Source organism: Strix uralensis, chromosome 21 (genome assembly GCF_047716275.1).
Source record: "Strix uralensis isolate ZFMK-TIS-50842 chromosome 21, bStrUra1, whole genome shotgun sequence".
Taxonomy (NCBI): Eukaryota; Metazoa; Chordata; class Aves; order Strigiformes; family Strigidae; genus Strix; species Strix uralensis.
Window position 1 is genome coordinate 6,729,456 of NC_133992.1, and position 24,811 is coordinate 6,754,266.

The following is a 24,811-nucleotide window of genomic DNA, read 5'->3' on the forward strand; positions in this document are numbered from 1 at the left end:
TTGCTGGATAATATACAGCCAGCAAGGAAAAGGACACATCTGACCTTGGAGTTTGGACTGTAAAACTCAAGGAAAATTAGGACCCTGCCTTTCTTCAGGTTGTTTTAATTTAACAAGTGCATCTGGACATGAACAATTCTTTTTAATGACCTTTTTTTAAAAAAATCTAGCTATTGCACTGGACTGGTGAGTGTCTGTCCCCTGGCAGGTGGGATCATAGCTCCTTGGGTACAGGTCCTGTACATATGGCTACAGGACGATGTTAAGACATATAATGTTCCTAGAAAGCCAGAGATATGCTTGTTTTACTATAGCAGGGATCACTGGTGTATACAAGTTAAAATTGGCTGCACTTAACCACTCAGAACTGCCTCTTGTACACTAATGAAATTATAATGAATGCCTTTGAACCATCCTTTATGAATTTTAAATAAAATGATGCTGCCCAGTGTCCTCCAATGAGTCAGCCAAATGAAAATAACCATTAGTGAATCAGCCTGCTTTTTTCAGGTACCACAAAATGACTGTTGGATATATCCTTGTAACACACCAGGGTTACTATTCCTGCTGCAAGCATTTTTCAGTGGCCTTAGTTCAGTGAGCTGTTAGAGAAATGGAATGGAGTTTTCAAAATATTCCACTTTAGAAATGTCACATAGGTTGGTTCTTAAGGAAAAAGTGGTAAAAGCTGAAATTGAAATTATTTTTATTCTCTTATTGTTAACTAGCCTTAATGTTGATCCTGGTTGTATCCACTATTTTTTATTTGAGGCATCCAGTGAGATGTGCACCAGATTTTCTCCACCAGTCTGGACCCTGTGCCCCTGGTCCCTAAATACAGACGATGTCTGTGGCCTCGGTTATTGTTCGGTGATTTGAAGGATGGGAACCGGGCATGCATCAGAGTTTAGCGCTGGTGTGGGTGTGTGAGAGGAGGACTGGGTGGTTGGGCCTGGACTATGTACCATTCCTCCTGCCACACAGGGCACAGCCAGAGTGAGGCAGATGAAGCTGATTTTAAATGTTTAGGAGCTAAGGAAAGGGTTTAATGTCACCTGAGAGAAGATAGGGCCCTGACAAGGAACGACACAGCCTCCTTTTTGTCTCTGAGCCTGGAGGTGATGCACACCTGGTCTGGACAGCCGAGCGGACACTCCTCTCAGGGCTCTGGATGGCTTGAACCATGCCGAGCGGCTAGAACTGAAACAACGTGGTGTCAGGGCATGGCAGCTATCCTTTTTCACTCTTCTGTGTTTTCACAGCAGTGACACCAGCCTGAATCAGAGCCTGAAGAGGTCCTTGGCAGTCTTGGCTTTCCTCCCTTCTTCCTGAGAGACTGAGGCTCCTGTCCCTCAGCGCCACAGGCTGTAAGACTGAGTTGCTGTACATAGAATTACATTAAATGAAATAATGATAGAAGGCTCGATCATGATTGGGTCATAAATCTTATCAAAGAGGTCAAAGAGGTAAATTTTTTTTTTTGACAGAAAGAATCAATTCTGTACTCCGAAGTCCTGCTGTCCTGCCACCTTCCCCTTCGCCTGCCCAGCGCTGAGGCTGGAATTGTGGCGGCCCCTTTAAGATGCTCACAATTTTGCGCGCTGCCCTTCACCAAGATGGCGCTCCCGCCCTCACTTTCCTCTCCCTCCCCTCATTATCCCCCCCCCGCCCCGCCACCATAAATGCCGTCCACTCACCCAGGTCGGCCGCGCCCTGCACAAAGATGGCGGCGGGTCCTTCTCGGCGTGCCCGCTCCCAAGATGGCGGCGCCCTCCTTCGCTCCTCGCTAGCGGCGGCGGGACGGGCTGATGGCCGCCATGCCGGGCGGGTGAGGTCAGTTCCGGGGTGGGGCCGCCGCGGTGCGGTTAGGGCCGAACAAAAGGAGCCGGAGCCGACGTGAGGGAGGGCGGGGGCCGAGGTGGCCAGGTGGGTGTTGGCGGAGGGGTGCTGCGGCTCGGCTCAGCTCACGCCGCGCTCCCCTCAGCGGCCCGGGTGCGGACGCGCGGGGTTGCGGGGACGTGTCCCCTCGGGTGGGGCGGCCGTGAGGGGAACGGGAGCGGCCCCCGCCGTAAGGCAGGGCTGTGGGGCCGGGGTCCGATGGCGGCGGGGCGCGCCTGAGGGGCCGCAGCCCTGAGGGGAGGGCAGCGGCCAGGTGGGGCCTGAGCGCCCAGCTGCTCCCCTCGCACCGCCCGGGCGGGCGGGGAGGATTTGCTGACTAATTCGGCAGTAATTCGTTTCCTCCGTGTCCCCGCCGTCCCTGCCCCGTCAGGCGGCTGGCGGCGAGCCGGGGCTGGGGGCAGGTGAGTCCCCCCCACGTCCGTGGGGCGAGGCAGGGCAGTCCGGTGTGTGTGTGCTGGGTGTCCCCTCCGGGGGACCTTGCTTCTCCGGCAACGGGGGGAGACGTCCTGTAGTTGTTACCTGGCAGCGGTGCTGGGGATGGACCCTGGTTGGTTTTATTATTTATATCTCCTAATAGAGGATGTCTGTTGAGTTTGTGACAGCTGCGGCGGTGGGGCAGGCTGGGGGGCAGGCGGGGCTGGTGCGCAGTCTGCGTGTGGGGGAGCCGGCACTGAGTGGTTCAGGCTCTGGGCTGGTGCCGAGACCGTCGCCTGGGAGGAGGTGGGGGGAGAAGGTCAGAGAGTCCTCTCCTCTGAACGTCTCCTTTGCTGCAGTCTGTCACGGCTGGAATAGAATAGCTTTGATTATGCGGGTGTTGCTTTGAAATCTGTCAGCTCTAAGGGTAACTTCGGGGTCAGGAGGAACGTATTCTTGAACAGCTTCACCAGTATGTGGGTTTTTTTCCTTCCAGTGATGTCCCTTCCTTTTAATTTTTCCCAATTGTTGACAAAATGCTTTCTGATGTTCTGCAGTCCTCTCCTACATAGCTAGGAGGCTGGATGCTTGAGAGATCTCTCAAAGCTTAGGTCTGCTCCCTTGACTGTTTTCCCATGCCCTATGCTGACATGCAGGAAGCAAGAGGGGGAAAAAAAAAGCTATTGTAATTCTTGTTGATAGTGCTAAACTGCTGCCACTTTAAGAAGATATGTATTTGTAGGTAGGTGTTGAGAGGAAAGGGGACAGTTGCTTGAATCCAGAGTGGTTAGGAACATGATCTATATTTTCAGATATTCCTGACAGTAACATTTAAAAAAAAAAAATCAGGCTTTTCAGACTAGAAAGTGGTTAGTAAAGCCATTAATCCTTTTTCCCATCTAAAAAAAAAAGTTCTTTCAGGAAGCTAATCTGTCCCTACCAGTTCGGGCTTAGTTTTATTATTAATACTCAGCATCTCCTTTGGCTGGGTCTGCAACAACCTGCTTTTTGGTAACTTCTGTTCAAATAACAGATGTTGGAGATTCCTTATTCCGAAGAGTTTTACTCGGCTCTTAGAGCTTTTACCATCTTTCTAGGTATCAGGGTGTCTCTGGTTCCCAGTGACCCTCTACATTGCTCCTCACTTCTTAATAACCTTTACCAAGCTTTTACATGACATGGTCCCTCTGAACTTGATCCCCTCTTCTCTGATGATCATCTCTGTTTCATTTCAGGGAAGCTGTTCCCATGGCGTGTGGGGAATGCAACGCTTCAGCACCTGCTCAGGATCCAGCGCGCAGGAACATCGTCCACTTCCAGCACAGAGAACTGAAGTGCAGATAGCAGAACCCAGCTGCAGGGTAAGGGCTACAGGCCAGCTCTCGAGTGGTAAAGTAAAGCCAAAAAATGACCAGGATACTACTTAAACATAGTTGCAAAACACAGGGCAGCGGTGAGATGGCTGATAAGGGGAAAGGTGGTTGATCAGAGGGTGATATGGGGAGAGTGGTGGTATGCTAATTAAATTCTGCAAGCCCTTAGTCAGCTTGAAGATGAAAAAAGGGTAAAGGAACTGAGCATTGTCCAAAGTAGAATGTGACTCTTACATATTCACCCATACATCTAACTCCTGGCTGGCCACATAAACCTGGACCTCTCAATGCACTAAATGGTAAATACTTGAAGGCTGTCCAGTAAATGGTTTGGTGACTGCTACCTAAAAGGAATGCAGCTGAGAAATAGCAAGAACTGTTCAGTTTGGTAGGTGCTCTTCCGTTTCCTGTGGGGTGGTGTTTGTAGTGCTGTACAGGCGTCTCCTAGGCAGTTGTTCACAGTGAGCTCTTAGGAGTGCGCTGGCGAGTCACCCATGTGGGTGTCAGTTAGGCAATGACAGAAACTAGTTGCAAGAAACTCCCTGCTTCCTTGGTTCTTCACTAGGATAGTGACGAAAGGTGTTGCAGAATTCTGTGCTTATCTTCAGGATGAGAAATGCTGTCCAGATCGGCAGTGTTCCGAGCAGCGAGATGTGCAGTATGTTGCTTCCACAATACAAGTATCCCTAAGACTTGTCTGGTGTTCTGGTTAGTGTTATGGCAGTTCACTGATTTGTTTTTCATACAGATCCTCTCATGGTATTTGGAAACCCTAACTTTATTCATGTAGGTCAAAGACAAGGTGCATAAATATTTTTCTTAAAGTATGCCAGAAGCCATGTGTTTAAAAGTTAATGTTTCCATGTTTGAAATGTGGAGTGCCTGAAGCCTTCCAGTGATGACTTACTGAATGCTTAGAGTTGATTTACATTCTAGTAAATGCTGCAGGCATTCAGAAAGATGGTCTGTGGTTTGGGGTTCTCAGAGACTTTTTTTTTAAATAAGCAGTGGAGGTCAGCTTTATAAGTTATTGTGTTATTGCTGTGTGATTGGAGCAGGCTTATTAGAGGCCTTCATGTAATTCCTCCACATTCTAAAGGATTTTGTTTAGTAGAGTACTTAAAAAGGAAAGGAAACTCACTTCTGTTGTTAAATTGAGCCTAACTGGTGTCTAGGAAAACAGAGTAATGTCAGGTGAGTAGTGGTGGAGTGCAGAGGAGAAGGGTTTAGGAGTTTAGTGTGAGGCTCCTTATCATGGTGGGGGTGTGTGTGCATAGCTATTGTTTTGGTAATGATTAAAAATTAACATATTCAGCTGCAGTGTGGTGAGCCTCCTTTGTGCATTTTTTTCAAAAATAGCCTCAGTTTAGAATATGCACACTAATACTGAACAGGTGTTTAACAGTCTACATGCTTTGAAGAGCTTATCTTGAATGCTTCCAAGCAGTTTTTTCCTTAAACTGTTGATGTGATGCGTGTACTTTGATTTGCAACTTGAAATCCAGTTCATGTAGCTGGATTATACATGCCCCTCCTGCTGCTATGAAACTGCATTTGAAACCAAAAGCTATTCAGTCATGACCTCCCTGCTGAAATAATAGTGCTTCCTTCTTGTGTGCTAAGCATTGTTAACATTTGCTATAAAATTACCTTGGCAATTCACAAAGCTCCTCTTGTGACAAATTTGCAAGCTGCTTCTCTAGCTACAGCCTACCTTTGTGAACAGTAAAGGTGTGTACTGGACTAGTTAACAGGTTCTGCTTTTGAGTCTTGGTTTTGTCAGATCTTGGTGGTGAAAGGATAGATGGCCTGTCATTCTGCAGTCAGAAAGTGTTCTGAGCTGGAAGTCATAGTCACTGTTTTGGAGTCATGGTCCTGAAGACAAGGCTTATAGAGTATGGTGAATGGGTGAATATGTATTTATTCCCCCTTCTTTCCTCAGACTGAGGCTAAATATTATTGTGCTGATAGCTGATATCTTACTTATCTATCTTTGCTCTCATCTGCATCTTCTTTCATCTTAACTGGCTCATCTTTTTGAGCTTGAAAACAGCTGTGGCAACACCCATGGATTTCTGCATGTTGTGACAGTCTGTCAGCAATCAATTAAGATTATCCTTGCTTAAAAGTTTTTACTTGCATTGAATCTAGTGTCTTGATTTCTCAATCTGTTGTTGGATATGTCAAATCTCTGTTCTGTCCATCATTTCTGTCTTTAGCTGAAACCAGCTGGTTACCTTTTCTTGTATGGCTCTTCTCAATGCTGGAATTAAATGCTGAAGAGCCTTCTCCGGCAGCTGATGAGGTGCTTGAAGGTGTTCCGGTTGTTACAAGTTAATGCTGTTGCTGTCTGTTTATCTTAAGTAGTAACTAACAGAATTAATTCAATCACTTGTGTTAGTCAGTGCAAGGGAGTGTTTCATAGTGTCCTGTTGGAATAAGGCAGTTGGACTTTTCCAAGACAAGCTCCAATGCCCTGTCCTTGAAGCATCTTTTTTATGGCAAAGAAAATTAATTCTGGATAGGAAGCCTGTGACCATGTACATTCATAATTTATAAGCTGACACAGACATTTTTCTCTGGTTTGCATCACTGTTGCAAGTCATCTGATAGCACTTAAATTTATGTAGCTGTATGACACCGACATACAGTTCCTGTTCCAAGTGTCAGTGGTGCTGATAACTTCAAACTGTTCAGTTCTATGCAGCTGGGGCAAAATGCTGTCCGAAGTCAGAAAATGTGGCAGGCCAAGCCAGGTCTCTGGCATGGGTTGTTCTGATAGTGCAGATGTTCTTCCCTGTACTTGTTAGGACAGGCTTGCTTGTGTGATGGTAAACAGGAGCTGTTGCACTGCACTGTTAATGTCAGTCTTGCATCTGACAGGAAGAATCGACTAAGGGATAGCTGTAACGATGATAGTGCTGTCCATAGTGTGGGTGGATGATTCTTTTTCATGAGCTTCAGTAGATGTTGCGACCCAATCAATTCACTTTGTCCTGCTGTATCTTGTGGCTTGGGTGAGACTGAACGTTGCCTACAGCTGCTGGATGGTTGTGTGAAAACCAACTTACCTTGCTCTCAGGGTTGAGTTCACTGGCTGTTCCACTAAGTGAAGAGTGTAAGTTCTGGCAGCTGCTGTTCCACTACTCTATCCGCCAGTCTAAATGATAAGTGACCCTTTAAACTTCACATGTTCACTTCTCTGTCTCAGAAGAAATTTTGTTCCACAGGAGGGATTTATTTTTTTAAGGCAGAAAGGGCCTGATGTAGGGATAACAGTTGGTCGGCTTTGGCATCTGGCTTCATTGCTGTTTATTTCCAAACAGCAAAGGACAAAATCACTTGAGTTGTTCCATCTCATGTCTTGGACTTTTCCAGTTGATCACGTGGCTGTCCTTGTGCTTGGAAGGTTTTCTGAGGGGTGCCTGAAAGCAGCTCTGTTTCAGCCTCCTTTTTTTTCTTTTAATACTGGGCCTACATGGGGGAGGAGACACGTAAATTGCTAGTCCCATTTCTGACCAGCAAAGCTCTTGCATTTCCTGGTTTTTGAACAAAGAGCTCTGTGTCATGCCCTTCTTTAGGATTTCAGGTGGCAGCATGCTGGGGAGGAAAGGTTTGCTCTGTTGAAAACTTATTGTAACATGTTGTAGCTCGTCAATAATCAGGGCTATAGTCTTAACAGCATCAAGGTTTTTCTTTCCCTTATCTACCTCTGATGCTGTCGGCACATGAACAATTCCTTCTTTCTCTGGGCTTCTGAGAGGTAAGAAATTTTGTAAGCAGTGCTTGACTTCTGCTTTGCTGTCCACAATCTTAGAAGGAAATCCACTGAGAATTAAGAATATATATAGTGGAAGCTAAAGAGTTGAACTAACATACAATGCATCCATGTCTACTTAGCTAGAACTGTATTATGAGTGTGCCTCACCTGAAAGCTGCATGCCACTAAAGGTGAGGAGGACTTCCCTGATTTCAGGGAGGTTCTGGGAGCAAAGGGTGGAAACTTAAATTCTTGTGTGTGTCATGAGATCTTGCATGTAGTCCTATTTTGCCAGTAGCTCCATTAGTAACAGAATGGCCAACAGAAAGGAGGAGGAAAGAGGAGCCTGGATAAAGTGTTCAACAAATGATGAGTCAAGCTGACAAACTAGCCAGTGAAACAGAACAGTGATGTTGTTTCTGTTCACTTTGTCCCTAGCTGGATATGCTGGCCAGCGGTTGCAGGCAGGAATTTCAAGCGCCGTTCAGCCAGGTGTCTGTCAGCAATAAGTCAATCTTCACTTGTTTAGGTTGGATGGTTTTGGATAGAGGATTTGTCCAACTCAGAGGATGTTTGCTCCTGCAGCAGTTGCTATCTTAATACTTTGAACTTGTTAAATATCACAGGCGTCCTGGGGCTTGTGGAAAACATTCACACTCTCAGCTTTGTCAGCCTTTATCTAGTAAAGTACATGCTGCTCTATGATGTCTCTGTCAGCCAGATACGTTTAATCTTGTTTCTGACAGGTTCTACTATTTAGGTGTGGTGTGCTCAGAATGTCCCTGTTCTTCTAACATGAGTGATTATCTTTCTCCTCCAGGTGTGTCTAGTAAAACACAGGATTAATACTGGTGATGCTTATGGTTGGCTGAAGTCTGGGTAGGTTTGGCAGGCTGGTTATGTAAGTCTGAAACTGCTGTTTTGTCTGTTGTATCAGCCTGTTCAGCATTAATGATGAGGCTGTGCTACACATAGTAGGTAGGTGCCCAGCAGGCTGAGGCAGGGATGGTTGTCTGGCAAAATGAGTCTGTGGTGGGATGCAAACTTGGATCCAGGTGAATCTGGAGGCACTGAAGAGGTATGTACTATTTAAATGTGGACTGTGTAAAGATTTCAGGAGCCCATCTATTCAGTCTGCTTTGATCCTGCTGTATGACAATGAGGCTTTAGCATACAGATCTTTCCCTGTACAATCTCGGATGTTGCGGGTATAAACTGTCCTAAGGTGGTTCTGTATTGGATACGAATTGTAGTGCTGCTTTGGTGTAGCTGAAACTCTCAAAGGTGAAGTCATTTCTTGGGGAGTGGTGGGTGAGGGACTGCTCAGGCACTGCGTGGTAGTTAGGAAAGCACTGTGGAATGCAAAAGCTGAAACACCTCAGAGATAGACACTTGTAAGATTTATTTTTTTGTCCTTCAGCATGCAATACCTAAAGCCTGCCTATTTAATTATACCCTTGGAAATTTTACTTCCTTATGCTTCTGATAAGTTGACAAGAGTTTAGGCAGAGATGTTCTGAGCTTATGCAAGTTTAGTGAAATCAACTTACCTTTAAACTTGAGTAAAGCACTCTTTCAAAATCTCAGTATCGATGCCTTCCATGTGGCAGAGTTAACTCTACTGTCAGCAAATTGCGTGTTTCTGAGCCCTAACTGGCAAGTTCTGCAACTTGAGGTCTATATGAAGGAGCTCGGATCCTTCTTCACCAAGACTGCTCTGACACAGTACTTCCTTTCCAGTTATGACTGTTCCTGTCTAAACTCCTTCACTCAGTTCATGTTCTGTGCTCAGCCTTCAGTGAGGCTACATGACAGAGCTGACTTAGGAAATGAAGCTTCTTCCCAGTAAACACTTTCCTGCTGACAAAGCACACCGGAGTTCAACTCTTGAAAAGAACAGAAGCTTGAAATCTCTGCTGTTTGTCTGCTGGTCCTGTGGAGCTTGGTCTGGTCTTGGTCACAGGGGAGGTAACTTTATTTTTGGTAAGCTGTCTTCATGCAAGGATTGTTCCTAGACTTACGCCAGGATAATATCCTCTGTGTAAATCATTCTCCTGTACTTGTTGGGAGAGTGTGTTCCAGCTACCTGCTTGGTTTCTACATAGTGCTTGGAATCACAGTGCCTATGGGAAGAATCCTACCGTGCAGGGGAGCATCAAGTGACTGAGATGGCCCCTGAGAATCTGATTTATCGGAGTTAGTGTGTTGCTGTTGTCAATCCCAGCAGCAAAACTGCTTGCTCTAACACGGGAGGGAGAGTGTTGAAACAAGAATTGCATTCTAAAATGATTACAAAATAAAGTCCATAAAATAAAAATGATATTTGCATCTCGATGCAGAACTGTCTTTCAGGAACTAGAAATGGATTGCATGCATGGGAGATCTGGGTGAGGAGGGATGCAACTTTCTCACCTACTTTCTCAGGTTTTTGGTGGGCAATTTTCCCTTTTACTGCAGATGGAGTAAGATTAGATAAGATGTGGCAAATTCCAGCTTCTGTAAAGGTGGCCCCTGGTTGTATTGTTCTTCTGGGACTTGGAAGGGTCTCCACTGCTGCCAGGAGGAGTGAGGACTTGCTGTGAATGTCCTTTTCTTCCTCCAGTGACCCTGTCATTGTTACTGGAAGGCAGGAGATTTCCTGCTCCACCCTACCGGGGTAATTGCTGACACTGAGCTGTAATAGACTATCATGGGACACTCAGATGATTTTTTTTTTTAAGCTGTCTTGTAGGTGCACTGTGTGAAGGGAGATTTCCTACCCCATGTAACTGGTAAATAGAATTAAGGAGTCTGCTGTACTAATTTCTTGCTGATTTCCTTCCTAGCGATCTTGAGATACAAATCAAAGTAAGCACAAGGTTAACTTCTTGTGGGAAGAAATTCGGTGTTTCCTGGATTGGGCAAAACTAGCAACCCAGTACTACAACTGATGTCTGAAAATGCCTTAGCCATGAGACCCCAATTACTGAGAAGAATAAGCCTACTGGGGGTAATTATGAAGGGTCTGATTCCTGCAAAAATTCCCCACCAAGAGTGATGAAGCACTGGAGGGAGGAGGAGGGATCTCTGGGGAGAAGTGGCATCTGGGCAAGGGAAGGAAAGAGATAAATATGTATTTTTTTCCTCTATATGGAATAGGAGGAGTAAAGAGTTGTTTAAATAGAGTAGCTTTTTAATGAACAATAGCAGTGTTTTCACTGCATGTTCCTGAAAAGAAAAGAGGGGTAGGATCTTACACAGCATTTATGGAGAGGAATGAATGGTATGGCAGCATTTGTTACCTCTTAGATGTAGTTTAGAAGGAGTCACTACAAAAGCCTTCCATTGCATCTGGCAAGTGTTTAAGATAGATGTGTACGTGCTGGGAGACTGCCATCAGACTCTCATGGAGCCTTAGGGTGGAGTGTAGTGAGACCTCTGGCTCTCAAAGCCCCCCTGGGTTACAAGTCTGGTAGAACTGAAGCTGTGCTCAGCTGCAAGTGTAGTTGGATTTCGGAAGCTGAGCCATGTCAAAGTTAACTGTTCCAGCAGGTAACTTCACTAGCTTTCATGTTCCCCTTGTGCGAAGCTTTCCAGGCTTTCTCTTATTTGTATTGTAGAAGTGCAGGGCTCTGCTCCCTCAGTCTTATTATGGTGGGAGGGATGCAGGGGGTGACAGAGGGCATGTGTGTTCTTGTCTTGTTTGTTTTTCCTTGTGGTTCGGCAATATGTCAGTGGTCCTGCCCTGGCTCTCAAACCTTTCAGTAGCTGAACTTTCATTTCTCTATGCATTGGCTTGCTTTCCTAGCCCGATGTAGTAACGGTCCTAACAAAAAAACCAAACGAACAAAAAGGCAAAAAAAAAAAAAAATCAGGTATATATCTTGTTTTGATGCTTCTGAAGAGGGAGGGAATGGATGAGTAAGGGGCCTGGGATAGTATGAGGCTTCTGTTGCGAGTGATTAAAGGCCTCTGTCCCACCTAGAGATTCTCCTGCAGAAAATACAGGGGTGAAGTGAGTTTTGACTTTGAATTTTCTTGTCTGTGTAGACAAACTGAGGAGACATACATCACCAGGAACTGAGATTCAGGGAGCTGTTTAACTGCTGGCTTCATTTGAGGTGTTCTGGAGTGCAGGGGGTGTAAAGAAAAATTCTGTACCCTGTTTTATTCTGGAATTAGTATTTCTGTAGCATGCACAGACAGCTTTTCTCTTGCAAATGGACTCTTCTCCCCGAGGTGGATGTATTCAGAGAAGGGAGCTGAGGCATGGCTGAAATGCCTTGCCTAGGGCCTTGCAGTAAGCTAGCAACAGGACTGGGAGGGGGGCTTTGGACACCTTGTCACTCTTATTCTAGCTGTTCAGAAGACATTCAGTTTTGCCTGTTCTTCCCTCTCGCTGTGAACGTGTAATCCTCTTGCCCAAATCTGCTCAATGCACTCAATTCTGCAGAGGCATGCCAGCCACTTCTCTAGTGCTCTGCAGCCTAACGGGCCAGTAGTTTCTTCTGACAGTGCTGTATATGGCTGTTTTCATCCTTTGTTTCTACGTCCTGTGCCAGGCCAGGATTCCATGAATTTACTGGTTGATAAATTAATAGATTTGCTGTTCTGCCTTGTTTTACGGATCTTCTAGAACAGGTATTGCCATTTTGTCTCTCAAAATTCCCACTCTAAAAAAAAAAAAAAAGGTAAAAAATTTGCATATAGAGTTTCCTCAGGTCTGTCTTTTGTGATGAACTAAAGTAGTATTGGAACTGGCTGGGCAGAAGGGCAAACACTTCAGGGATGGCTGTCATCTTTCAGTCTACCACCTCTGGTTGCTTGCAGCCTTCCCAAATAGCGCTAAGTCAAAGCTGGCATTTTACCATTTATTGTTGTAAGCAGCAAACCAGGGAATAGAGTTCTGTATTTAGTGTCTCCAGGGAGTGCAGTGCTTTTTGAGTTCATATTAGGAAGGGCTTCCTTTGCAGTTCTGTGCTGGAAGTTCATTTTAAATACAAACTTGAATTCTATCAAAGCAGGTGGTGTGGGCACCCCACTTGTCAAAGAAAGCTTTCTGCTATCGACCCTGCAGGTACCCCAGGACTTGTTGGGACTGTCTGTACAAATGATATCTTATGGGTTGGGGAAACATGATGGAATTTTTGCTCCTTCTCCTTTACCATCAAATTCATGTGAGTTTGAAAATGACTGAAAGATTAGTGCTTGTCCTACTCCTGAACTTTGCTAGCCAGCATGATGTGGTATTACTGCTTTTTCACCATCATTAGAACAAGTTACAATGACTTCATGTTCCTTGCTTGTGTTGCCTGTCAGAAGGGGAATTTTGGGATGGATTCATGGATCAGTCAGGCTTCCGGGCTTTCTATGGCTTGCTGAAGAATGTGCTCGAAGTTTCATCTGGAAATCTGAAGAACAGAACAAGCACTGCCATAAGGCCTCTGCTTCCCAGAACCTTTTGATTTCCTTTGTGACACTGAAATCCCAGCTGAGATGAACTCTAGGTGGGAGTGGTTGGTCAGGGAAGTGAATTCTTCTAAGTATGTTTCCCCCTTCCCCTACTTCTGAAGTAAATAAGGCAAAGAGCAGCTGTTACAGGATTTCAGTACTGAATCTATTGGAGGGCAAGTAACTAATCTTTCCTTGGAGAATTAATGCAAAGGGAGGAAGGCAAAGCTACTTCCGTGGAAGGAAAAGTCATTATAGCAGGCACCTTTGTTCTCTTTTCCAGCTTGCTTTATCAATGCAAAGTGATTCTAGGAAATATGACTGTGTTGTACATAAATCATCTTCCTTGCCCCTGCAGTTGAGAATCACACAAATGCAGAATTCGAACTGTTTTTAGAGAGCTAGAAAATAACAAACTCATGACAACTGTGCTCTGTGCATGGATTTTATTGCTTCTAACATGCTGGCAAACTCCTTCATCCCTGAAATAAACTCCCTAGATGAAATAGTAAACTCCCAGATACTGGTCTGGCTGGGGTAGTTTAAGTCTGTCCTGTGAGCTTTCTTTTAAGTGTGAATGTCTTTCCCCACAGACTGCTAATGGTAAATACCAGTTCTGATGTTTTGTGACAATTGATCTGTTGGGGAAAGACAGCAGCAAATTAACTTCACAGCCTCAGCCCTGGCAAGTTACTCACAGGGAGCCTCATTCATTTGTCTCCAAGTGACTTGAAATTTGGTCTCAGCTAATTCCAGTCTTGCTGTGCCAGTGCTTAACGTGAGTTTCGTGATGCCCTCTCGAAAAGAACAAAAAACCAGTTTAAGCTATTAATGCCTGTTTCTGGTTTCCTTTCAGGTGAATCATGATTCCAGTCACTGAATTGCGCTATTTTGCTGACACTCAGCCAGCGTACCGCATCCTAAAACCATGGTGGGATGTCTTCACGGACTACATTTCCATAGTGATGCTGATGATTGCAGTATTTGGAGGGACGCTTCAGGTCACCCAGGATAAAATGATTTGTTTGCCCTGTAAATGGGTTACCAAAGACTCTTGCAATGACTCAGTCAGAGGTTGGACAGCTGCAACCCCAGAACGTACCTACTACAACTCTAGTCTTGTGCCCTCTACTGATACAGGGCCTACAGGGATCCGATATGATTTGGACCGGCACCAGTATAACTATGTAGATGCGGTGTGTTACGAGAACCGTCTTCACTGGTTTGCTAAGTATTTTCCTTACCTGGTGTTGCTACATACGCTCATCTTTCTGGCTTGTAGCAACTTCTGGTTCAAATTCCCAAGGACCAGCTCCAAGCTGGAGCATTTTGTGTCTATTTTGCTAAAGTGTTTTGACTCTCCGTGGACAACGAGGGCATTATCTGAGACAGTGGTGGAAGAGAGTGATACCAAGCCAGCATTTGGGAAAATGAATGGCTCCATGGACAAGAAATCCTCCACAGTCAGTGAGGATGTGGAAGCCACTGTTCCCATGCTGCAGAGAACAAAGTCTCGAATTGAGCAAGGGATTGTGGACCGGTCTGAGACTGGTGTCTTGGACAAAAAGGAAGGTGAACAGGCCAAAGCACTCTTTGAGAAAGTGAAAAAGTTCCGCACGCATGTGGAAGAGGGAGATATAGTTTATCGCCTGTACATGAGACAGACCATCATCAAAGTGATCAAGTTCATTCTGATCATCTGCTATACTGTTTACTATGTCAACAACATAACATTTGATGTTGACTGTAAAGTGGACATTGAGAGCTTGACTGGCTACAGGATGTACCGCTGCGCTCATCCTTTGGCCACTCTCTTCAAAATCTTGGCATCTTTCTACATCAGTTTGGTGATATTCTATGGCTTGATCTGCATGTACACGCTGTGGTGGATGTTGAGGCGATCACTCAAGAAATACTCCTTTGAGTCTATCCGGGAGGAGAGCAGTTACAGTGACATTCCTGATGTGAAAAATGACTTTGCTTTTATGCTCCATCTGATCGATCAGTATGACCCACTGTACTCCAAGCGCTTTGCTGTTTTTCTGTCAGAGGTGAGTGAGAACAAACTGCGGCAGCTCAACCTCAACAATGAGTGGACTTTGGAGAAGCTGCGCCAGAGGATCACCAAGAACTCCCAGGATAAGCTGGAATTGCATCTTTTCATGTTGAGTGGCATTCCTGACACAGTCTTTGACCTCATTGAGCTGGAGGTCTTAAAGCTGGAGCTTATCCCTGATGTCACTATTCCTCCAAGCATTGCTCAGCTCACCAGCCTTAAGGAACTGTGGCTCTACCACACAGCTGCCAAAATTGAGGCTCCAGCCCTTGCCTTCTTGAGGGAGAATTTGAAATCTCTCCACATCAAGTTCACAGACATCAAGGAGATTCCTCTTTGGATTTATAGCTTGAAGACTCTAGAGGAGCTTCATCTGACAGGGAATCTGAGTGCTGAAAACAATCGGTACATTGTGATAGATGGACTGAGGGAGCTGAAGAGGCTGAAGGTGTTGAGGTTGAAGAGTAACCTCACCAAGCTGCCCCAGGTGGTGACAGATGTTGGCGTGCATCTTCAGAAGCTTTCCATCAACAATGAGGGCACCAAGCTCATTGTTCTCAACAGCCTTAAGAAAATGGTCAACTTGACGGAGCTTGAGCTGATCCGTTGTGACTTGGAACGCATTCCTCACTCTATCTTTAGCCTCCACAATCTGCAGGAGATAGACCTGAAGGACAATAACCTAAAGACCATCGAGGAAATCATCAGCTTCCAGCACTTGCATCGTCTCACTTGCCTTAAATTGTGGTACAACCACATTGCCTACATCCCCATGCAAATAGGCAACCTAACCAATTTAGAACGCCTTTACCTGAATCGTAACAAGATAGAAAAGATCCCTACCCAGCTTTTCTATTGCCGAAAACTTCGGTATTTGGATCTCAGCCACAACAACTTGACTTCCATACCGCCAGATGTTGGACTTCTTCAAAACCTACAGAATCTGGCTGTGACAGCCAACAGGGTAAGTGAGCAAGGAGCTGAGTGTTCCTGTGTGAGTAAAAGTAATTCTGGCACTTCTGTTAATCAGTGTGATTAAACATGCTACAGTGCTGTGTGAAATACTCCTGGCACTGCTGTTCTATTTAAATTCTCAAGCTTTTGTTTCTCTCCGAGAGGTTTATCTAAGCCAAAACATTGCAAATACTTCCAGGGGCAAGCCGTTCTTCCAACAGCCCTTGTTCTGTAGCATTTCCTCTCTTAACAGTGAAACTGCTTCTGAGTGCCAGTTGGAGGCTGCTTAGAAATCCTGCCTGTGAGTTGTTTCTCTGCAGTTGGAAGCCTGTAGTCTCTGGAACTATGCACTTAAGCCTGTGTATTTCAGACATGTACATACACTATGGCAGCAGCCATCTGAGGCGTGTATGTGTGTGGCTTACAGCTTTGCATTTCCAGGGAATACTCCGTAATTTGGTCCTGGAAGCATGCACTTCTTGTGGAAGGTTAGATATGGACAGACTTATGAAAAATGGTTCTTAAGATGTCACTCTTAAAATGCATTGTTTTATTCCACAAGGGTGACTTTGGAGAGACAGCAAAGACAGCAAAACAATCTTCTGCAGTGTCCTTACTTGGGGCAGAGTGAGCTAAACCCATTTATCAATTGTCAGTCAGATGTGAAAGTGTGAACTGTGGCAATTCCTTGACTTTCAGTGGGGAGGAAATAGGATGGCACCTTGCTGTGTCTCAGTGTGATGGCTGTGGGTTTTCTTGTGTAATCCCAGATAGGTTAAGTCTAAACCTTAACTGTTTAAGTCTGTCTAAGCACTGGGCAGGTTAGAGGGGATGACCAAATGTGCTCTGCTGCCTGATTATACCACAGGTTGTATCTTGGCTTGTGTTGGAGGGTGTTTATTTGCTTAAAGCAAACTGTACCCATGTTTTTTCCGGAATCTTTGTTCCTGTGTTTGGGATTACGGAGACTTCACTTACCACATATCACAAAGATCAGTCTGTGACTGCCCAGACTGATGTGCTGAGCTGAATGGCTTGTTGAAGCTTTCATTCAGTCTGTCTGCAAATTCCTGGGAGGCTCTTTTTCTCAGAGTTTATTACCACCTGAAGTTACAAAAGGCTCTGACATAACTACAAATTGCAGACAGATCTAATTAGTGGCTTCTGGGTTCTTCTGAGAACATGCAGTAGAATTGTCCTGGAGCAGTCCTGGTTTTCACTGTCATATATGAAGATTCTTACTGCTATTGGCAAGACATATTCCTAACTGAACACTGTCAAGCTGCCTGTGAGAGGCAGATAGAGCAGCTCTAGTATGGTTTGGCTTTTCACAGGGGAAGGGCTCTCAAATCAAGTATTTAATTGCTAACACAGGATTCCTAAGACTCCAGCCAGCATTTTGCAGTCAGTGTCTGAAAGTTCAAGTCTTTTGTTGGCCACTGAAGAGTAGCTGCAGACAAGCAGCAGCCATTCAGCTATCCCAGTTTAATAGCTCCTTGCTCAGTTTTCCCAGCACTAACAGACTGGATGGCTGTGCATCTGTTCATATGGGTAAGCTCTGGTAAGCTTCATGGTATGCACACATCATTTCCTATTAAGTTAAAAGCCAAAATATTTTCTCAGGACAAGTGGAGCTGATATGGGCAGTTTCTGAGGGTGACATTCACTAAAGATGAGGGATTCTTAAGCTCCAGTTCAGAACTTGGATAACTCCGTGCCATTTGTTTTCTGGCAACCTTCCTAGCACAGCTTCCCAAGGGTTAATCTGCAGTGTATCCTCAGCAATCTTGGGGTGGAGTGTCTCTTGGATGAGAAATAGAGGCAGCTCCATTTTCTGCAGCACAGTGTGGCACCACCCATTCTCTCTGAAAAAAATGCTAACGAAACAGGAAGGCTGGAGCAGCCTTTGCTCCCCTCTGTTCTGAAGCAAAAGGTGGTGGGGACCCAGTGAAACAGCTGAGCTGTTTGTATCCTCGGCAGGTGTCTGGGCAAGGCCACAGTTGCCCTGGGGCTCTGACAGCCTGGTTGCTTACAGTAAACAGTGACTGCAAGAAACACAAGGACTGGTAGGCTGGCATTTCCCAAGGCCAGGAATTCTCAAGTGTCCTCTCCTAGCTCAGCAGTCTTAGCAAATAGAGGCCTCTGGATTTGGCTGGTACTAGTGTACCATTCTGGGAAGCAGGCTGTATTATAGCACACTGCTTCCTTCCTAAACCAATACTTGTCCCTTAAATAACACTATTATTTTCAAAAGCCTGTGATCATTTGATTGCATGTTGCTGTTTGCAAAACACTCAACGGTACCAGTAACAATGACTGAATTGAATTGTCTTTAATTCATCTGGTCTCATCTTGGCTTTTCCTTGGACTCCATCTCATTCAGAACTGATTACAGTCTAATTTAGCCATGAATGATATTGTGCATAATTGAATTTAAAAAAGGACACAGTTGCATTTAAAGGCAAATGATAGCCTCTGAGATGAGATTTTGAATTGAGGGGAGAATGCTAAATTGCTACCTTTAGTTTGTAGCTTAGTGTTTGTTAAACCTTCACCATATTGCTTTCCTAGAAGTTCTTTGGGAGGACTGGACTATTAAAAAGCTTTAATAGAAGTAAGCCTTATTAAATTAGTGACTCATGGATACATGAAGGTGGTGGTGGGAAAGCTAACAGCTGGTGGCTTCAGGTGGTTTTTGTTGTTAATTTTGACACTGTCAAAAACCCTGTGCTTTGGAGCCTAGAAAGTCTTTACCACAATTCAAAGCCCTACAGAAATGATGGAAGAATAGTCCCAGTTCTCAGGGCCTGGAGATTGTACCCATGTAGCTTCTGTTCTTATTACAGCAAAATTAGGTTTTCTGACTAAATCTGGTCTTTATGGTGTTCAGTAGAATACCAGTTGTACAATGGCTACTTAACACAAAGGAGCTATGATCCAGTGACAGTATAAAGGGTTTGGGATGGAAAGAAGCTAATACTGATGGGAGCATGTGACAGTATAGGCCAGCTGTGAGCAGCTTTCTGGTCCTCTAACTCTGTCCTTGGTGATGTCTTTTGCTTTAGCAGCCATCACTGGTGATCTTTTGTAACTAATGCAATCGAGTGTCTGAAAGAAGAATCCATACGATCATGGTCTAGTGACTTTTACTTGGGGAACAGCCCTTACGGTGGGAAGCAGGAACTTACTCAAAGGAGAATTGGATGATTTAAAAGCAATGCTCTGTAAACCTTGAAGCATTGTGTGGGCTTGTTGGTTTCTTATGAGCATGTGTCCTGTTTGCTGCTGACTTTGCCTATGATTGATTTTTGTTTTTTCTTAGATTGAGAGTCTCCCACCAGAGCTGTTCCAGTGCAGGAAGCTGAGAACCTTGAACCTGGGAAACAATGTGCTGCAGTCACTCCCGTCCCGGGTTGGAGAGCTGACAAATCTGTCACAGATAGAGCTACGAGGGAACCGCTTGGAGTGCCTGCCTGTGGAGCTGGGAGAATGTCCTCTGCTGAAACGCAGTGGGCTTGTGGTAGAGGAGGACCTCTTCAACACACTGCCCTTGGAAGTCAAAGAGCGGCTGTGGAGGGCGGACAAAGAGCAAGCTTGAACCCCTGAAAAAAGGGAAAAGCCTCTGACCAACAAGAAGGAAACAAAAGGCCATTCCAGTCCCCTTTTCCCCAGATCCTCCCCTTTCTCCCCTCCGATCACAACCAGACTAGCCAAGGAGTCCCTGAACAAGCATGACTCTGAATGAGGCGGCTTCCTGCCTCAGATGCAGGATGGGGGAAGCTTGGGATCAGGATGAGGATCAAGACAGCTTAGTTGGCCTCTGAGCAAGGGCCAGTGGGAGTAAGAGGTGTTGCTGTTCTTCTGGACAGGAAGTGGGGTGAGGTGGATGGTACTGGTGAGAAGAAATGAACTTTGAATGGAGGAGAAAATGAAATGTGGTGATTGCTGCATTGCTCCAAATGGGGCTTATATGTGTCAGGGACTGAGAGTGTCCAGTGTCCTGCAAGCAAAGATCAAGAGACTAGGAAACCTCTTGAACCTGCATCTCTGTGACACCTGGTACTGTTCCCCTCTGACCTGGAGATTCAGTCAGTGAGGCCCCACGCTGGGGTGGGATAGGATACAAACAGCTGATTTTATCTAGATGCTGGCATTAGAATTTGGGGGATAAACTTCTCAGACATCAGCTTGAATGCAGGATCTTTTTTTTAACCAATTGTCTTTCCCCTTTGCACTCCACACCTTCTCCTCTGCCCCTGGAGAAGGAACCAAACCACCCCAACTATCTGTTCATTTAAGATTGCACTATTTTAACAGTTTCAAGTCACTTGTGCTGATGAGTAGGTCACGTAGCATCCTTCTCCAGCTGGTGTGCTGGAGGAACTAACTGACATAATTCCAGAGCTTTAGCCTGTTCTGAAATGGATGGTTATAGTGCAAGTGGGAGAAAGATCTGCATAAAAAGCAGTTGGACTGTCTAATCTACTCGCCCAGAAGCACTGAGTTGCTTCAAGATCTGGCTTTTAAAGTTTTTAAGCTACTTTTAAATTCCTGGTATTTTGTCATGTATCAAATATGAACACACAACTGGCCAGTGTGTTGGGGTGTCTCCTGGGGTTGTGGTGTTAGTACAGAGGAACACTCGGGTTTCCTCTGCACGTTTTGCCTCCCCCCCCTTAAGTTGTTAGATGCTTTGCCAGTGTTTTTCATGAGTGCAGTCTATGGAGCTGCTTGATTGGGATTTTTTTCTGTTGTCCTCTCACTTTAACAGCTGTCAGTTCCTGTTACACCTCTTGACGTAAGGAAGAGGCTAATGCTGATTGAACTTGGTGCTGGAAAAGAAACCTGTCCTCCTATTTCTTCCCCCTTTCATTCTGTCAGCATTAAGGAGTGGTATGAGAATCCTCCGTGGACTGAGTTCCTCTAGATCCCTGGGACAGAGCAGTTTTTATTGAAACAAGTCTGACCTGTTTGGTATTGTTTGACAGAAAATAAACCAAAACAACCTTCTGCACTGGCAGAGGTAGATAACTTGTAATAGCTACTGATAATCATGTCCTTAAGGTGGGGTGGTTAAGGTGTGCCTACAATACACCCTAAGTCTGCTCTTTTTCATCAGAAGGAAGAGGAGGCTCAAGGACCTGCAGGTCCTGGTTGTAATACTCTGCATCAGACCATCAGGTTGGCTCCAAGGTGCTGCAAGCTGAGGCATGAGAAGTTTGGAGGCCTCCCATGTGTACAAAAGGGGGAAGCTGCAGCCATCTCCAGAGCAGTTCCTGGCAAGCTGCCAGTGAGTGCCCTGGCTTAGCAAATCGTGGTGATCCCTTGGATGTTGGGGCAATAAGGCACACTGTGGCTTTCTTCATCAGATGTAAGATATGAAATATATACACTAAACATGCTGAAACCATGAACAATGTTAACTGGGCTCTGGATTTGTTGATGTTCAGATGCTTAAATAAAGCTGCATTAAAATCCAGGAGATCTGTTTATAAAACTGCTTTTAAGAAAGATGTAAATTCTGCCTCCCTTAGGCCATTCACTATGAAAAGTTTAAACAGTCCAGGGAATAATGTAATTAAATCTCCCTGGGAGGCAGGGTACTGTAAAAGCTCTTCTTGTTTCTAACAGGGTTAGTGTCTTGAAATTGTGTTAGAGTTGCGGCCACTGCTGAAAGGATGGGGAAATATTGATGCTGATGCTTCTTGGATTGTACTCGTTCTATTTGCACAAGCATTTTGGATCAACAGAGAGGGCAGAAATTGCTAGGTGGGCTTAATGCTTCTCAAGTAAAGCAGGAATGGCTTCAGGCTTAGCTACAGTAATACTGTTTTCCAGTCAGTTCCTCGTGCTGGGTGTGGGGATTGTTTGGATTGTGAAGGAAACTTTTTTTTTCCCCCTTACTCTGTGCCAAAAGATAATGCTGGAGAGTAATGGCTACTGAATAGAGACTTGAACTGTTTCGTGTTCAAGGCTACTAGCTAACTGGTATAACATGTATTTTAGACAAGGTGGGACTGAAAGAGCAGAGCACCTCACAGGATTTTCACCTAGCTTACAGGAGCAGAGAGATTTCTTCTGTATGCCTAGATCATTGTAGATGAGTGCTTTGACTCTTGATTCTAGTTGTGGTCTTAGTTACACAAACTAGGCTTTACACAGCTATGTTAGAAGTTTCTATAAGCAGCTCCTGAAAGTATGCTGCAGCGCTTCTAGAAGCTTGCAAGTCTCCTGAACTGCCATGTATCTTGGTGCTGAGTCCCTAGGACAAGTGGGCAATAGGCTACTCTGCTAGAAATGAGAGACTGTCTCTAACTTCTGAGCAAATAAGAGCTATACTCCTGCTGCTTGCTGCGTAGAGACTGCCCTATGCCTGAGGTCTACAAAGCAATTATAAGACAGGCCAGTATTGATCATGCATGAAAACACTAGCTTTTTGCTGCTCTTACAATATTCCAAGCTCAGTTTTTTTTAGGTCGTGGCTGCTAGGGCTTGAGATAGCTTCCTGTGTGGCAAAATTGGGGTGAGCAGTCTGATAACTTTTTGTACCAGAAACAGGTGGTACAAAAATACATTGCCACTCTGGAAGAGAGCAATATGTTTTATTTACTCCTGATATGTGCTTCTTGGTCTTCCCTCAAATAGATACTGATTCCAGAGTATCAGTCTCGTGTGGTGAGATGGAAGAAGCTTTAAAACTTCAAAGATAGGGTCTAAACCATGAGGTCCTGAATGTGTTTACTGCTCAGGACTCCTGCAGAACTCAACCCACAGCAGAGTGAGTCATCCACTTCCCATACTTGTCTGGATTGCTCAGTCTGAGGGATGAGCTTACATCAACAATCAGTGTATATTTTCTCCTTCAAGTTTCCATTAAACTGAAGTTTAGGGGTTTTATTTCTGAGACTGATCTGTGCATTCAGAAAAAAAAAAAGTTCAATTTAAGCAAACAATCAACAGTCTGGTCAGTGTCTTGTTCTCCTGACAGGCTTTTCAAAGCACTCTAGTAGTAGCAAACCAGATTATTTATTAGCTGCTAAACCATACAACAACTTGAATTAAAACCAACTGTTTCCTTAATAGCACTTCTGAGCTGACTGAGTTCTTGGAGCCCCTGTAGATCACAAGCACACTCATCCCGTGTTAGGACTGAAGGTTAGTAATTCTACCTTTCCTGCTAAATACCCCAAAAAGTAGTAAGTTGCAACTAATTATTTTGAACCAGCTGAAAGACAAGGAATACCAAGCCTATTAAATGTGTTAAATCTTGCTGTATCTCTGAAACTATGCACTGGAATGTTAGCTGAAGTTGTACTTTAAGATTGTTTTCTGATTTTATGATTTGGTCTCTGGTTAATACAGCAGCTGGAATTAATTTACTCTGCCAGTCTGGTTAAATAGCTGTTATAGGTATCTTTCATGATGTGGTGTTCTTTGGTATTAATTGTCACTTCCTGATAATATCCTACCTCATTTTTTATTTTTTTCTTATTACCATTTATACACTCCATTTAGCTCACTTCATTTTAATTAAAGTTCTTGGTGTTCATTACCATAAATAGTATTAAGTGGCTTTCTGTTGCTGAACCACACTGAGGTCCTGTTTTTTTTTCTCTCTAACAAATTATTCTAGGAATTTTGAGAACAATAACATATCCTTTACAGATGATGAGGTGTATAGTAAAAAATTTCAATTGTTACCAATTCAACATCTGTGACATTGTTTCCTTTCCTTACCTTTTTTCTGCTTTGGAAAGGGACTCGCGTGGTTTGAGCCCTTTGGATTTTTTTTTTTTACATCTTTTTTAGTCCTCCTTCAGGGGAGGAGTAACTTTCTCTTTTTTTCCCTCATTAATAGCTGTGCCTTCTCTAGAGATACATTAATGTAACTTCTCCACAGAGGCACTTGCTCCTTCAAGTGTGTTTTAATAGTCTCTGCCTGAAGCCAGCTGTTCCCTCTGATTCTTTTTCTTTCAACCATGGAGAGATTTCTTAATTCTTGGCGTGACTTCTCACTGACAAACAATATTGTCATACTGTAGAGTCATCTACTCTGAAATGTTACCTAAGGTAAGGCTGTGTGAATGCTAACTAGTAAAACTATTGCTTAAACTTCACTTTTTTTCCTTGATGCATTTGAAAAGGAAAATTCTGCCCCCCCCCCCCCCGGGCTGTCTGGCCACATAGTGGATCCTGTAGTTTTACTAAGCACGTGCCAAAACAGAGTGAGTTTTCTGTCTTACCTGCATTCTAACAGTGCATGAAGCAGAACTGGAACTGGACGAGAGATTTGTTTGACTCAGACCTTTTTCCCTCGATCCCTCCAGCTGCAGTGGTGGGTTAATATTCAACTGCTTTGGAAATAGGAAATCCTCCAGAAATCTCACCTCTGAAATCCCTTTTCAAAAGTAGCTGTACTTGAATTGCTGGACCCTGATAGTAAAGATGAACTTTGTGGGAATTCACACAAAGAAAGGCTTAATTTAGGATTTCTGGAATTACCCTTCCCTTCCTCCTTCTGCCTCCTTTAAAGGAATTTTATTGAACAATGGGGGAAATTTTTCTAGAGGAGACTTAATGAGAAGGGGGCTAATGAGCCTGAGTCATCTTTTACAGCTGACAAACGTGTCCATTTAAGACACTACTCATGGCTTAAACATTGTTCACTCCCACTTTGTAAATGCACGAGCAGGGTTGTGGTTTGGCATCCGAGACCTGCAACTTGATGTAATGTAACATTTCAGAATCATGACATTCACTTTGTATGTGGGATTGTTTGGGCAGCTGATCAACAGCACCTCCACCTTAAGCACTGAAGGCTGCTATTGTTTTCTCTGAAAGACTTGTAAGACTGGACACTTTAACAGAATAAAAGTTTTAATTTTTAATTTGCATTTTCCTTTTATGTCTGCTTTCTTTTAAGTT

General features: G+C 44.4%; 1 protein-coding gene across 7 annotated transcripts; it reads left to right on the plus strand.

Annotated features, from left to right (window-relative positions):
- The first annotated feature begins 1,703 nt into the window (after positions 1-1,703).
- Positions 1,704-24,780, plus strand: LRRC8A (leucine rich repeat containing 8 VRAC subunit A). Of its 7 annotated transcripts, none has more exons than XR_012631788.1 (5): positions 1,849-1,926; positions 3,549-3,674; positions 13,733-15,896; positions 19,209-21,257; positions 22,970-24,780. XR_012631788.1 is itself a non-coding variant. In XM_074890853.1 (4 exons), exons 3-4 carry the CDS (start codon positions 13,740-13,742, stop codon positions 19,482-19,484), a joined length of 2,433 nt encoding a protein of 810 aa, XP_074746954.1. In that variant the 5' UTR covers positions 1,704-1,833; positions 3,549-3,674; positions 13,733-13,739; the 3' UTR covers positions 19,485-24,780. The 7 variants fall into 7 exon arrangements, 3 of the variants coding, with proteins under 3 accessions (XP_074746954.1, XP_074746953.1, XP_074746955.1); XR_012631789.1 differs by having other exon boundaries at positions 19,209-20,909; positions 21,006-24,780; XR_012631790.1 differs by having other exon boundaries at positions 19,209-19,945; positions 20,658-24,780.
- The last annotated feature ends 31 nt before the right edge of the window (positions 24,781-24,811 follow it).